General features: G+C 43.5%; 1 protein-coding gene across 1 annotated transcript in view; it reads right to left on the bottom strand.

Moving 5' to 3' along the window:
• Positions 1 to 871: 871 nt before the first annotated feature.
• VEGFC (vascular endothelial growth factor C) overlaps positions 872 to 12,148 on the bottom strand; it is an 83,578-nt gene continuing 72,301 nt past the window's right edge. Inside the window, exons 5-7 of the mRNA XM_036300232.1 lie at positions 6,341 to 6,447; positions 5,705 to 6,038; positions 872 to 1,381 (exon numbers count right to left, since the gene is read on the bottom strand). Of these exons, the coding sequence (XP_036156125.1) occupies positions 1,273 to 1,381; positions 5,705 to 6,038; positions 6,341 to 6,447 (550 nt within the window). The 3' untranslated portion in view covers positions 872 to 1,272. The remainder of the gene's footprint in view (positions 1,382 to 5,704; positions 6,039 to 6,340; positions 6,448 to 12,148) is intronic.

Below are 12,148 nucleotides of genomic sequence, written 5' to 3' on the forward strand. Positions count from 1 at the left end.
GCCAGTGTGTGGGCATTTTCACTGTATCTTTTAGCTTCTGCTGAGTCGGTCTTGCTAAAGCTCCACAGAATTGTTGAGCTCTCTCTCCAGTCCACCTCTTTCGCTGGCACCACAAAACCTCGGTTATTACCATGGAGGGAAGTGAGGTTTTTATGGTCCATATGAACTTGTCTGAGTACCACCGGCAATGTCTTGTGTCTTTGCCCATGTTACTTCTGCTTTTGGCCAGAATGATTACATCTCCAGGGACAAGTTAAATGTCTTTTTTTTCTGGCATGCTTCGCGCTTTAATATTTGGCCCAGTGGTTTTTTGGCTTACCCATATCTTCTGAGAAACTAATTGTCAACACATAGTTTAGATGACTTTCAAGCTGATAACTTATAACAGCTGTGGTATCAAGTTACATAGCCTTAGGGGCTCATTCAAAACTTAGATATATATTTTTTGCATTAGCTAAAAAATTAATGTATTTAAAAATGTATCAATACTAAAAATGACTCACCAGATCCAGAGAGAGATCACACCCAGAGTTAGAAGTCCAAGTGCTCCCGGTGCCGGAATAACTCAATCACATGGATGTTAATAAGCAGACTGCCTTTTTAGATGGTATGTTCTTTATCGATTCATTTGGTTATAAATTCAAGAGTATCATGTGCTAAAATGCTTATACTCATGAAAATGTTGAGATTAAAATGTAATAGCAACTGTTATCCTTGTGAACATTTCTTTTGTAGGTTTAGATTGTTATCACAAGCCCAGTCTGACATCTGGTTAGAGAAAAAGAAAAAGGGTGAGGGTTAGGGGGGGTGAATGGTCCATAATATCAAGTTCTACTTATGACGGAAGATGGTAATAGACCGAACTCAGCAGTTTATAATACAATTCTCATTTTATTTTAAACATATTTTGCATGATATAAAAATATTGATCACAGTGAGCTTTACCAATTGTTATTGCTATAAACATGAATGCAGAAACAATATTTTTAGTGGAAATAAATTATATAGTCATTTTTTTTTTTTTTTTTAAATCACAACAGAAAAACCTCGGCTGTTCGGTCCTTGGCAGAAAACCAGTGTTTATAAGAGGTCTTTGCAGATGAGCTGGGGCCCGTTTCCGTGACGTTATCCACGTGGCTCAGGAAACACCCACCGACCGCTGTCTCTGTCACCGTGGCCCCACACATGTCTCTCTGTCCACAGACAGTTTTAAAGGGGCAGCACAGTCTGCCATGGCAGAAACGGGGCGACGGGAAACAGTCCCATCTCAGTTCACTGTGGTCTCTTCCAGTACGCGGGCACACAGCGACACACCTCCTCACTGAACGCGAGGCCCGGCTCGCAGTGCTTCAGCCGGTTTGTGCACGGCCGTCTGTAACAACTAGGGAAATAGAGACACACACTCTCGTTAAAGGCCAAGGCGAGGAAGAGAGATCCCTCTTTTTTACAGCTGCACAGTATTGCATGGACGGGCTAAGTGAAATAAACCAATCTGAGAAAGACAAGTATCACATGATCTCACTTAGTTGTGGAATCAAGTGAACAAAATGAATGGACCAACAAAATAAGACCCGAAGCAGGGAGGCATGGAACAGACTGACCTACCTCGATGTGGGGTTGTGGGGAGAAGAGATTAACCAAATAATTTATATACTTACTAGAGGTCCGGTGCACGAAATTCGTGCACTTGGTGGGGGAGATCCCTCAGCGCGGACTGCGCCCTCTCACAGTCCGGGAACCCTTGGGGGATGTCCCACTCGGCCTAAGCCGTCAGTGGGACATCCTTAGCGCTGCCGCAGAGGCAGGAGAGGCTCCCACCACCACCACGGCACTCACCAGCTGTGAGCCCGGCTTCTGGCTGAGCAGCGTCCCCCCAAACCCCCGTCGGAGTGCACTGACCACCAGGGCAGCTCCTGCATTGCTCATCTGCCCCCTGATGGTCAGTGAACGTCATAGCGACCGGTCGTTCTGCTGTTTGGTTGATTTGCATATTCACCTTTTATTATATAGGATATGCATAGCCATGGACACTGGCAATTGGGTAGTGAAGACCTGGGGGATAGGTAGGGGCTAGGAGGAGGGGGGCAAAGGAGAGGGACAGAAGATATCTGTAATACTATCAACAATAAAAAATATATTAAATAAATAAATACATAAAAGACCAAGGGGAGGAATTCGTTATGCTATAAATACACTTTTGTGTTAGTCTAAATTTTAAACTAGAATGAAGTTACTCATTTGTCATAACAGTAGGTTTACAGGTTTTTAAATTGTTAGTTTGTGCTTACACTCACACAGTTTGAGGGGAATGGACCCTCACCCTCCAGAGTGTCTGGGTTGCTGATGTCACAAATGGAAGAGTGAGACACTGCCAGCATCGGTGTTTTTGAAGTGCTCTCTGCTTCGTATATGAAGAGGAAATGTTGGAAGTGATTGTTCCGGGTCTGCGATTCAGGGTGACCACATAAGCATGAGACTTTCAGGGAACCAGGGCTTCAAAGGGACCCAAGGACCCAAGCCAGTCATCTGCAGGCAGGACTGTGGTCCTCAGGGGCAGCCCCACCCTCACTCCCATCTGCGGGACCTGCAGCTGTGATCGTGGTGGGGGCTCACCCCCCCCCCCACACGCCCCACCTCGGCTCCATGTGCAAAGGGAGGGACAGTTTCCCTTGGGGGCCCCTCTCTGCCACTCCTGGACTTCCAGTTTCTAGCAGTGGTGAAAAAATTAATGATCAAGCAACTAATCCCATCCAAAGCCCTGTTGCTCTGAGGAATGGGAGAGATCTTTGAAGATGATTTTTTTTTTTTTTTTTTTTGGCATATGAGTTTGGTTAACATGTGGGAATGGGGATGGGTGTCCAGGGAAGAATGCAAATGGCCTGCCATGGAAATCCACAGTGCACTGCAGAAAAACTACACATGTGATGCTGATGCTATCATTTCACTTCTTGTGCTTTAGAAAAGGAAGCACATCTAGTTAAAATGTGATTATTTTAAACTTCTAAATACAAGTGCAATTTTGGTCCACTGTTATTCCTTAAGGAAAAAGACAGAATTCTCAATGAGCAATGAAAGTTACTGAATAAGGCAGTGGACCAAAGCATGTATATGCTGCCCACTACACTTTTGGAATAAATATTAAGAGAAAATGGGTGTAAATATTTTCAAAATATAAATTATTATTTTTTGCTTCAATATATACATGAAACCTGGAATTACACCCCTAGAAAAGTGAACATAGGGAGAGTTTCAGTAAATAAAAATCTTTATGAAGCATGTATACTATTCAGAGAAATACAATGATACAAATCTTTTCTACTAACTTAAAAGAATTCTAGAGAAAAAATATGATTACTGGTTAGGCTTTATAAGCATAAAATTTCAGCTTTTTAAATACATACGAATTAGGTTCACTCAGAAGTCTCAACATACAAAATGGCTCCATAAGATTTGATATTTATATTCTGCATTTTTTAAGTATCCTGGTAATTTGAGTAGAGATATGTGAGTAAAATTTCAATACAGTTATTGCTTAAAATATTCTAAAGAGAAAAAATGGTTCCAGTAAGGCATTCTGAAACAATAATGAAAAAATATGTCATCAAGTATATCTGTAGATTCAGTGAATCTCCTTATGCAGCAGCTAAAATGCTAGTGCAGACCGATCTTCAAATATAGCATAAAATGAGAGCACAGAACTTTTGAGAACAAAAAGGTGGACACTCAGTTTACTGAGGAAGAGAGTACTGATGGCATCAATGCAGAGATGCAACTGTAAATAGATGGAATGAAAGCGTGGAGTCCTGTGCATAGTCATCCTTGAAAGGCGTCATCACCATCCGCGAAGAGCAGATGAAAGAGAAGAAGAGAAGCCGTGAAGGTGATGAAGAGCAAACTCAGAGAAGCCAGGAGAGGGCAATGAAATGTCAGACAGACAAGGAAGAGAACTTAAAGAAAAGCTACAGAAAGGGCCGCTTACAGAAAGACCAACTTGTCCAGTGCATGTGGCAATCAAGAGTGTACTGATACCTTAAACAGAAATCTATCATGGAATTAATTCTAGGGCACAAACCCCATTAGTTGGTTGAAAATTCAGAGATGGCCCAGCGAGCGTGGCTCAGTGGTTGAACATCAACCTATGAACCAGGAGATCACGGTTCAATTCCCGGTCAGGGCACATGCTTGGGTTGCGGGCTCGATCACCAGTGTGGGGCGTGCAGGAGGCAGCCGATTAATAATTCTAGCTCGTCATTGATGTTTCTATCTCTCTCTCCCTCTTCCTTCCTCTCTGAAATCAACAAAAATATATTTAAAAAAAGAGAAAATTCAGATGAAAGAGGTGACTGTGTGGTTACCAGAGAGGCTGAGGAATGGGGTAGGGGGGTAAAATATATGATGATGGCAAGAGACGAGACAATGGGTGATGAGCACACAATGCAATATACAGGTGACATGTTATAATATTGTATCCTTGAAACTTATATAATCTTATTAACCAACATCACACCAATAAATGTAATAACTCAAATTTTAATAAAGGAAAGAGGTGGACCCAAATGCGGAAGGCCTAGCCTTGAGCATCTTTGGCAAGGAGAACAGATCTCGGTGGACAGCTCTGCATCACAGGGACAGGTTGATAAGATAGAAGACATCTGGGAGCTTTTATGAATTGAGGGGAAAGGACAACAGAGTTAAGGTGTAAAGGTCAGGAAGAGAGAGGCATGATGGGTGAAGCAATGTTGAAGGAACATGGGAGGACATGTCGAATGTCGACTCTGGCTTCCGTAGTCGACCACCTTATTCTCAGGATAGACAGGACCAAGTTCAGGACTCACACAGAAAGGATTCGGGTCCAAACGTGTCATGTTTTTCTTGGTGAAGAGGGAGCAGACTCAAGGTTTAAGGAGTAACCTCTAACAGCATATTCATTTACTCCTCTAATTCCATTAAACACTTCGCTTAAATATTTCTATGCCTAGATACAATTCTACAGTAATTGTCAATGTCTTATCCTTTGTAAATTTTGGACACAATTTTCTGCACTTAGAACAGTTGTTTAAATCTCATCTGATGGAATCATAATTGTGGTGGAGGCAGGTGTGCACTGCCCAGTTGTATGTTTTTTGTTGTTGTTAATCCTCACCCGAGGACATTTTTTCCATTGATTTTTAAAGAGAGTGGGAGGGAGGCAGGGAGAGATGGAGGGAGGGAGAGAGAGAGAAAGAGAAATACTGATGTGAGAGAGACACATAGATTGGTTGTCTCCTACACATGCACCTAAGAGGCCAGGGATCGAACCTGCAACCCAAGTACATGCCCTTGACTGGGAATCAAACCCAAGACTCTTTCGTGCAGCAGCTGATGCTCTAACCCCTGAGAACACCGGCCAGGGCCTGGCTGCATTTGGAAAATGCTCCCAGGTGACTGTCCTATGCACCTGTCTAGCTTGGGTCGAGAGCCACCACCTCAGCTTCTGGGACAAGGACTCAGAGCGCACTCTGAGCCTGGATCTGGTGTGCATTCCAGGCCTCCTTTCCTGCCTTGAAAGTGTGGCATTGGTTGAAACCTATCAGAACAACTCTTCCAGAATTTACTGGTTCCATAATAGCAACCAGCAGCTGCTGTTTGTGTTGAGAAAACTGCGTTTAGTTGAGAACACGATTTCCAGGAAGAGAAATACTCATGGTTCGTGACGACTGCTCACCTGCACGTCTGAGGCTGAAACTTCTTCCCTTTGAGGAAGCACTTCTGGGGGTTTTCTGTACATTCACAGGCGCACTTGGCTGGGTTGAGGGGCTGGCTTCTCGGGCAGGCTCTTCTGCACACGCACTGGCACGTGCTCTCGTCGAACTCCCTGTGGGGCCCGCACGAGCTGGGGAAGAGTTTGTTTCTGCAGACGCACTGGCACGAGTCTCTGTCCAGCTCCTTGTGGGGCCCACAGCTGGCCGGCCGCAGCCCCCCTTTGCAGACGCACTGACACGTCTCTTCATCCAGCTCCTTGTTGGGGCCACAGACGTCATGGAATTCATCGGCCGCGTCTAGACAACCAGGCGGGACATGGTTACTACACCTCACTCGGGGCTGGGTGGTGTTATGCAATAAAAGCGTCGACAGCAGCTTCCCTGGCATGTTGTTCATTATAGGGCTGTGCACGAACATGGCATGTGCCTCTACAGGAGCGGCCCATGCAATACCAATGGGAGGCAAGCAAGGGCCTCTCGCGTAGTGAGCTAGTGCATGTCATGACCTGAACATCGTGCGTGTGGGTCTGATATGAAAGTGTGTGCCGATCACAAGAGAGAGCCCCGGCATCTAGTCTCCAAAGCCAGCACGCTCTTACCGTCGCCAGCGGTGGAGGCAAACATGAAATCCTGCTGAGCGAGGCACCTGCAGATGTGGCTGTTCCACGTGTGGTTGGTGGGGCAGGTCTTGTTGGCAGCCTGGCACCTGGGGAGACAGATGGGGAGGCATTAGCATAACTGGCACGGAGACGGGGTCATCGCTTTCCTTACCTCTGTATCACATCAATACATACATGTAAAAGTGCTCCAAAATGATGTCAGAACATCGGGAATGAAATGTGGATGTTCCCTCTCAAACCACCTCCACCCCCATGGGCTGTGGCGCTCTCATCCCAGAGGTGAGCACTGTGAGGGGGATGGTTTTGAATCACTCCAGGCTTCCGCCTCTTTACTGCGATGCACTGATCTGTGCAAACATATAGCGTCCTCATTTGTGCAAAAATGGGACCACGCCTTTTACTCCAAAAGTCCTTTTCCACTAAACAGTCCATCTCATAAGACAGGCTGTGAAGGTCTGCTCCATTACCCGTAGAGGTTGCACAGGGGTCCTATAAGGATGTATCATTTACTTTATCAGCCCCCTGTTGACAGCTATTGAAGTGGCTTCCACCTTGGCCTCTTCAAAGGATTCTCCAGGAAGCATTCTTACACCTGTGCCTTGTTGACTGCTTTTCGGAAGCACAGATGCCCATACTGTCAAGGTCCATTAATGCAAAATTCCCACTCTATTCCCCACCACAAAGGTATCCGCAACCATGGGTTTTGTAGTGTTAGTCCTTCCTCCCTTCCTTCCATCTTATTTGTTTTGGTAAAAGCTAAACAGCATGAAGTTCTTTTTCTTAGCGTTTGATTTATGACTTTGGAGTTTCCTTTTGCAAATGAAAGAAAATAAGTATGTAGGTGTGTATACACGTATGTATATACGCATGTGTGCATGCATTTTATCTCATTCTCTTACACAGGTGATATCCTCCCGTAGATTCCAAACCTTGATTTTTCACTGAACACTATTTCCTGGAGAATGTTATACCTGCATAATAACTTCAGGTATTCCCAAGAGCAAGTCTCTGCTCATTACGTATTTTTGTTGCTATTTTGTAGGCTAATCACAAACCCATATTGATGCACGTAAAAGCTAGACAGTGCTCATCCATTTTCCAAAACAGTATCATTGTTGTTTTTTATTTATCTCTCTATTCAAAACGTGAGCATTCCTCCATCAAATAAGACAGCAGTTATGTTTAGCTATGTAACAGCAATGCAGTTAATCCTGGTTGAACCAAACTCATGTCACTCTTCTGTAAGTGCAAGTTGACCGTGGCCATGCTGCCTCAGTGCTGACGTGGTGTAAGTGGCACACCCCCTTGTTGGCACAGTGCCGTGGGGTCACAGATAGAACTTGCCAACATGCGCTTGAAGCTGGCATGACCTCAGCCACTGTGTTCCCAGCTGGGAGTTGTAACCCAGTCGTGGATCATAAAATTAACCACATGAATTGGGAAATGCATTTTTCAATGTAAAAGAATGGCATGTAATAAAACAGAAATTAGTAGAGTGCATGTGATATTGTTTTCTGCAATTGTATTTCAATGATATATATATATATATACATATATATACACATATACATATTTTAATATAAGTAATGTACATATACAAATATATATGTGTGAATATTAATATACAACCCCTCACACACATAACTCCCCTTTTCCCATGTGGTGTGTGTGTGTGTGTGTGTGTGTGTGTATGCATGTCTGTGATGGCAATGTCAAATATATTTGTTTTTAGTCACAGTTGGAAAAGTGACAAAATACCTATCTAAGCTATTAAAATGGCACAAAGAGGTGTCAAGAATAATCCGAATCACTAGCCCAAGTAAGACTGGTGAAAGGTGAGATTTCCAACTATAGGCATATGTGTTAATGTCTGTGCTTACATTTAAAATGGATACACAACTGTTCATCCTAAGTAGGTACAAAAATAAAACAATTTCCTAGCATGTAGTGAGGAAAAAATATAGAGTTTTCTCTATAATATTTCAACATCTTCAAAAATATAAACTCAAAAGTGTGAACTGGGTGTAGAAACGAATGTAGGGATAACTGTAGAAATATGTTTCTGGGAATGTCATACAAAGCAAGGAATCAAGTTTGACAGAATTAAATAATGATTTCATATGATCTGGCTACATTAACTCTTTAGTTTTTGCACATTTATGTTGAATAAAAATACAGCCTTCAGAATAACACTCAATTATGTTCTATTTCAAACACTGTGCCCACTTAAACTTTATATTGCTATATGGTTTGCTCAGAGTAAAGTAAATATTTTAATTTATAATACTCTTAAAACTTAAATTTCTAGAACAATATGACTTCCGAAGCTACCAAAAGTAAGAAACTACTCCTCATCAATGTTAACACATATTTCAAAGTTGAAATTTGAAATTCTGCTACATACAACTTAATGAAAGAAACATATATTTGGGTGAAATACATTTTCATAATTTCCTAGAAAAGTTCCTGATCTAAAAGTGAGACACAACTGCTTAGCATTTAAAGCTTCTCATGTGAAAATAATTAGAGACACAATTTCCAAAATACTGTCATTTTAGAATGAAAGGCAATGATTTCATGGTGGATAGGTTTAGCACAATCATATCTCATTTATCTTAATCTCCAGAGCATTTTTGTTCTATTAGAACTGCAAGTCATGAATATTAATGGGTGAATATATTAACGTTTACAAATTAGTTTGCAATTACTGGTAAAGTGGGTCTATGCTGAGAATCGTAGGTAAATATATTGACTTCCCTTTCCCGCCCATGAACACAGTAGGCCGCAGACACCAGTAAGATTAAGTCTATAAAACATATCGCTGAGAGAAAAAAAGGTAATGTCACCATTTTAACAAAAAATGTTAAACACTCAGAGCTGTGCTATATAACCTCTTGTGGCACATTGACTCACCCATCTATATATATAAAAGCCTAAGTGACTGAACGACCGAATGACTGGTCGACTGGTCGCTATGATGCACACTGACCACCAGGGGACAGATGCTCAATACACAGGATCAGGCTCCCTCCTGTCTGGATTGGGACTGCGGGATCAGGCCGAAACCAGCAGTCTGACATCCCCTGAGGGGTCCCGGATTGCGAGAGAGCTCAGGCCAGGCTGAGGGACCCCACCAGTGCACGAATCCGTGCACTGGGCCTCTAGTGTGCCATAAAAACAGAAAAGCATGAGTGGAAATAACACCGTTTCAGAGGAGTACCTCTGCGCATGGGGGACAAGGAATGGTGACTTGGGCCGTTGGGTTATATCGTAAGTAAATACAAAGGAAGTATTTGTTAAATTTTAAATGGGGGAGGAGGAATAGGTCATTTTTGTTTCTGTTGTTCTGTAATAAGTGTTTGAGTTTTTTTAACTTAAATAAGTTAAAAATGCAGTCATGACTGCAAACCCTAAGGAATGAACTGACTCCAACCTTAGTCTGCATCTCTGAAGTGCTCCTTGTCGGTTGTGGGATGTTGGAGAGAGTTACTTAACGCTGATGATGCTGCCCTTCATATCTAGCTGGGAATCAGTCTCTCCTCTCTCACTGTCTCTCCTACTTCCTCACACACTCTCTCTGTGCCGCATGGGTGCTAGATTATCAGTAAATGACAAGGTTATCTTCGTTCCAAGTCCTTCAGCTAATGAGTCAGTCCTGGCCATCCCTGGGCTTTCTTTCCCCTAACAGTTGATCCTCTCACCACTTCCTCTTTCCTTGAACTCTGTCGGCTTTTTGTAAGATCTTTGGAATTTTGTAATATCTTTCTCTCAGTTTTAACCCCTCATTTTTCTGCCTGCTCTTTCTCAGTCTCCTGCACAGACCATCGTTTCTCCAACAGTTTCTAAATATTGATGTTCCCACGGTTTTATTTTCTCTGCTACGTCCTGTATTTCCCTTGGTTGGGTTTGTCTCTTCCAATTGCTCTCACTACCAATGGTATGCTGGTAGCCACCAAATGAGCAACCTCGCCCCACCCCCACATCCAACTGCCTGCGGAATGGCCACTTTAATTTCTTTCAGATATCGCAAAAACTCACACTACGCACATAAAAACTAAACTCTTTTCAAACCCTCCTTCCCGCCTTTTTAAATATTATCAGTGAAACTTCTGTTATGCCACACACCTAGTTCCTAAGCCCTGCTTTCTTCTGTTTCCAATGTCTTCCCACCTCTTCTCTTTCCATCCCGTCTCCACTGCCTCAGTTCCCACCCTTATTATTTCTCTGATGGGTTATTTCAGAAGCTTCCTCTCCAATTTTCTCATCTCCTGTTTGCTTCTCTAATCCACCAACTACATTACCACCAGGCTGTTCTTTCTATAATATACCATGTAAATATAACACCCCTACATGAATCTCTTAGTGGTTCCTGGAGGACTTGAAGGAAAAGTTCGTCCTTGGTGAGATGTACGCACTCCTGCGCGCCTCTCGGGCCACACGCGGCTGCAGCTACGCAAGCAGCATCAGTGCCCTGCACCTATTCAGTAGTTCATTCCATTCTCTTTACATTTTGACACTTTATATAGAAGCAAACTGAGGGTCAGAGACATGAAATAGCCAGTCTCACAAGCTCATGAGTGGTGGGCCTGCATTCAAGCTGACATTGGCTTACTCTCAGGCCCAAGGTCTCTTTACTCTTTTTGTCTCTTCTCGCCTCAACTAGTGAATTCGAAATAATGAAAACATGAGTAAGATATGCAAATGATATGGGATAGAGATAAGGAAGCTGTTTTATTTAACAAGCACTTGTTGATAGTGTAGTGTATTGTTTAGCCCACAAATCTGCTTCACCTGTAGGATAAGGCTAATGCTACTGCCAATGTCATAGCTGACTTTGGTGGTTACTGAGACAGACAATGTACTCACAGGGCTGAAAGTATAGTGACGGCTCGATTACTCTTCAGTGTTGTTAGCTGGATACTGTGGAGGATACAAACCTGCCTCTCACAGTCCAGTCCTTGACTCATGTACAGACCCTAGAAACCCAGGCAGGCGAGGGCCAAGTAAATGCAGTCATCGCCGAGGGTATGCAAGAAGCAAAGGTGGCCGCGGTATTTGGAGGAGATGAGTGCAGCAGAAAGGCCTTCCCCTGAATCTGAGGAGGGGATGAGGCGTCGGGAAGGCAGCAGAGAAAGGACCAGGCCAGAATGGAAACGAGATGCAGAGCAGGAAGTGAGGGTGGTGATCAGAGAGTCAGACTTGGTGAGGCGCAGACGTGTGAGCAGTGGGGCACAGAAGGAAGGGTGCCAGACTGGAGGGGGAAACCTGAGCTCAGTTCGTGAGGCTCTGAAAGTCGCTGCCAGGTCCTGGTCCGATGAATGACATGGCGCCTTTAAAGCTTACCTGCCACACGATCCAGGAGCTGGAGACACATCTGCTACAAGAAAACCGGTACTAACACCGCTGCGTTAAATCCATGCAGAGCGAAGTGGGTGAGGGTGGCAGTGATGGGAATGAATGTAGGTTGGAGCAGATATTCCTCCCTTCCCCCAGTAATCAATAGTGTTTGGTGAGATATAAGGAAAAGAAGTAATTCATGGCCACTGTGTGAGTGCAAGGTCTCTAAGAACATTGTGATGAATAATATGGACTAAAGCAGCGGTTCTCAACCTGTGGGTCGCGACCCCTTTGGCGGTCGAATGATCCTTTCACAGGGGTCGCCTAAGACCATCCTGCATATCAGATATTTACATGACGATTCATAACAGTAGCAACATTACAGTTATGAAGTAGCAACGAAAATAATTTTATGGTTGGGTCACAACATGAGGAACTGTCTTTAAAGGG

Source organism: Myotis myotis, unplaced genomic scaffold (assembly GCF_014108235.1).
Source record: "Myotis myotis isolate mMyoMyo1 unplaced genomic scaffold, mMyoMyo1.p scaffold_m19_p_3, whole genome shotgun sequence".
Lineage (NCBI taxonomy): Eukaryota > Metazoa > Chordata > Mammalia > Chiroptera > Vespertilionidae > Myotis > Myotis myotis.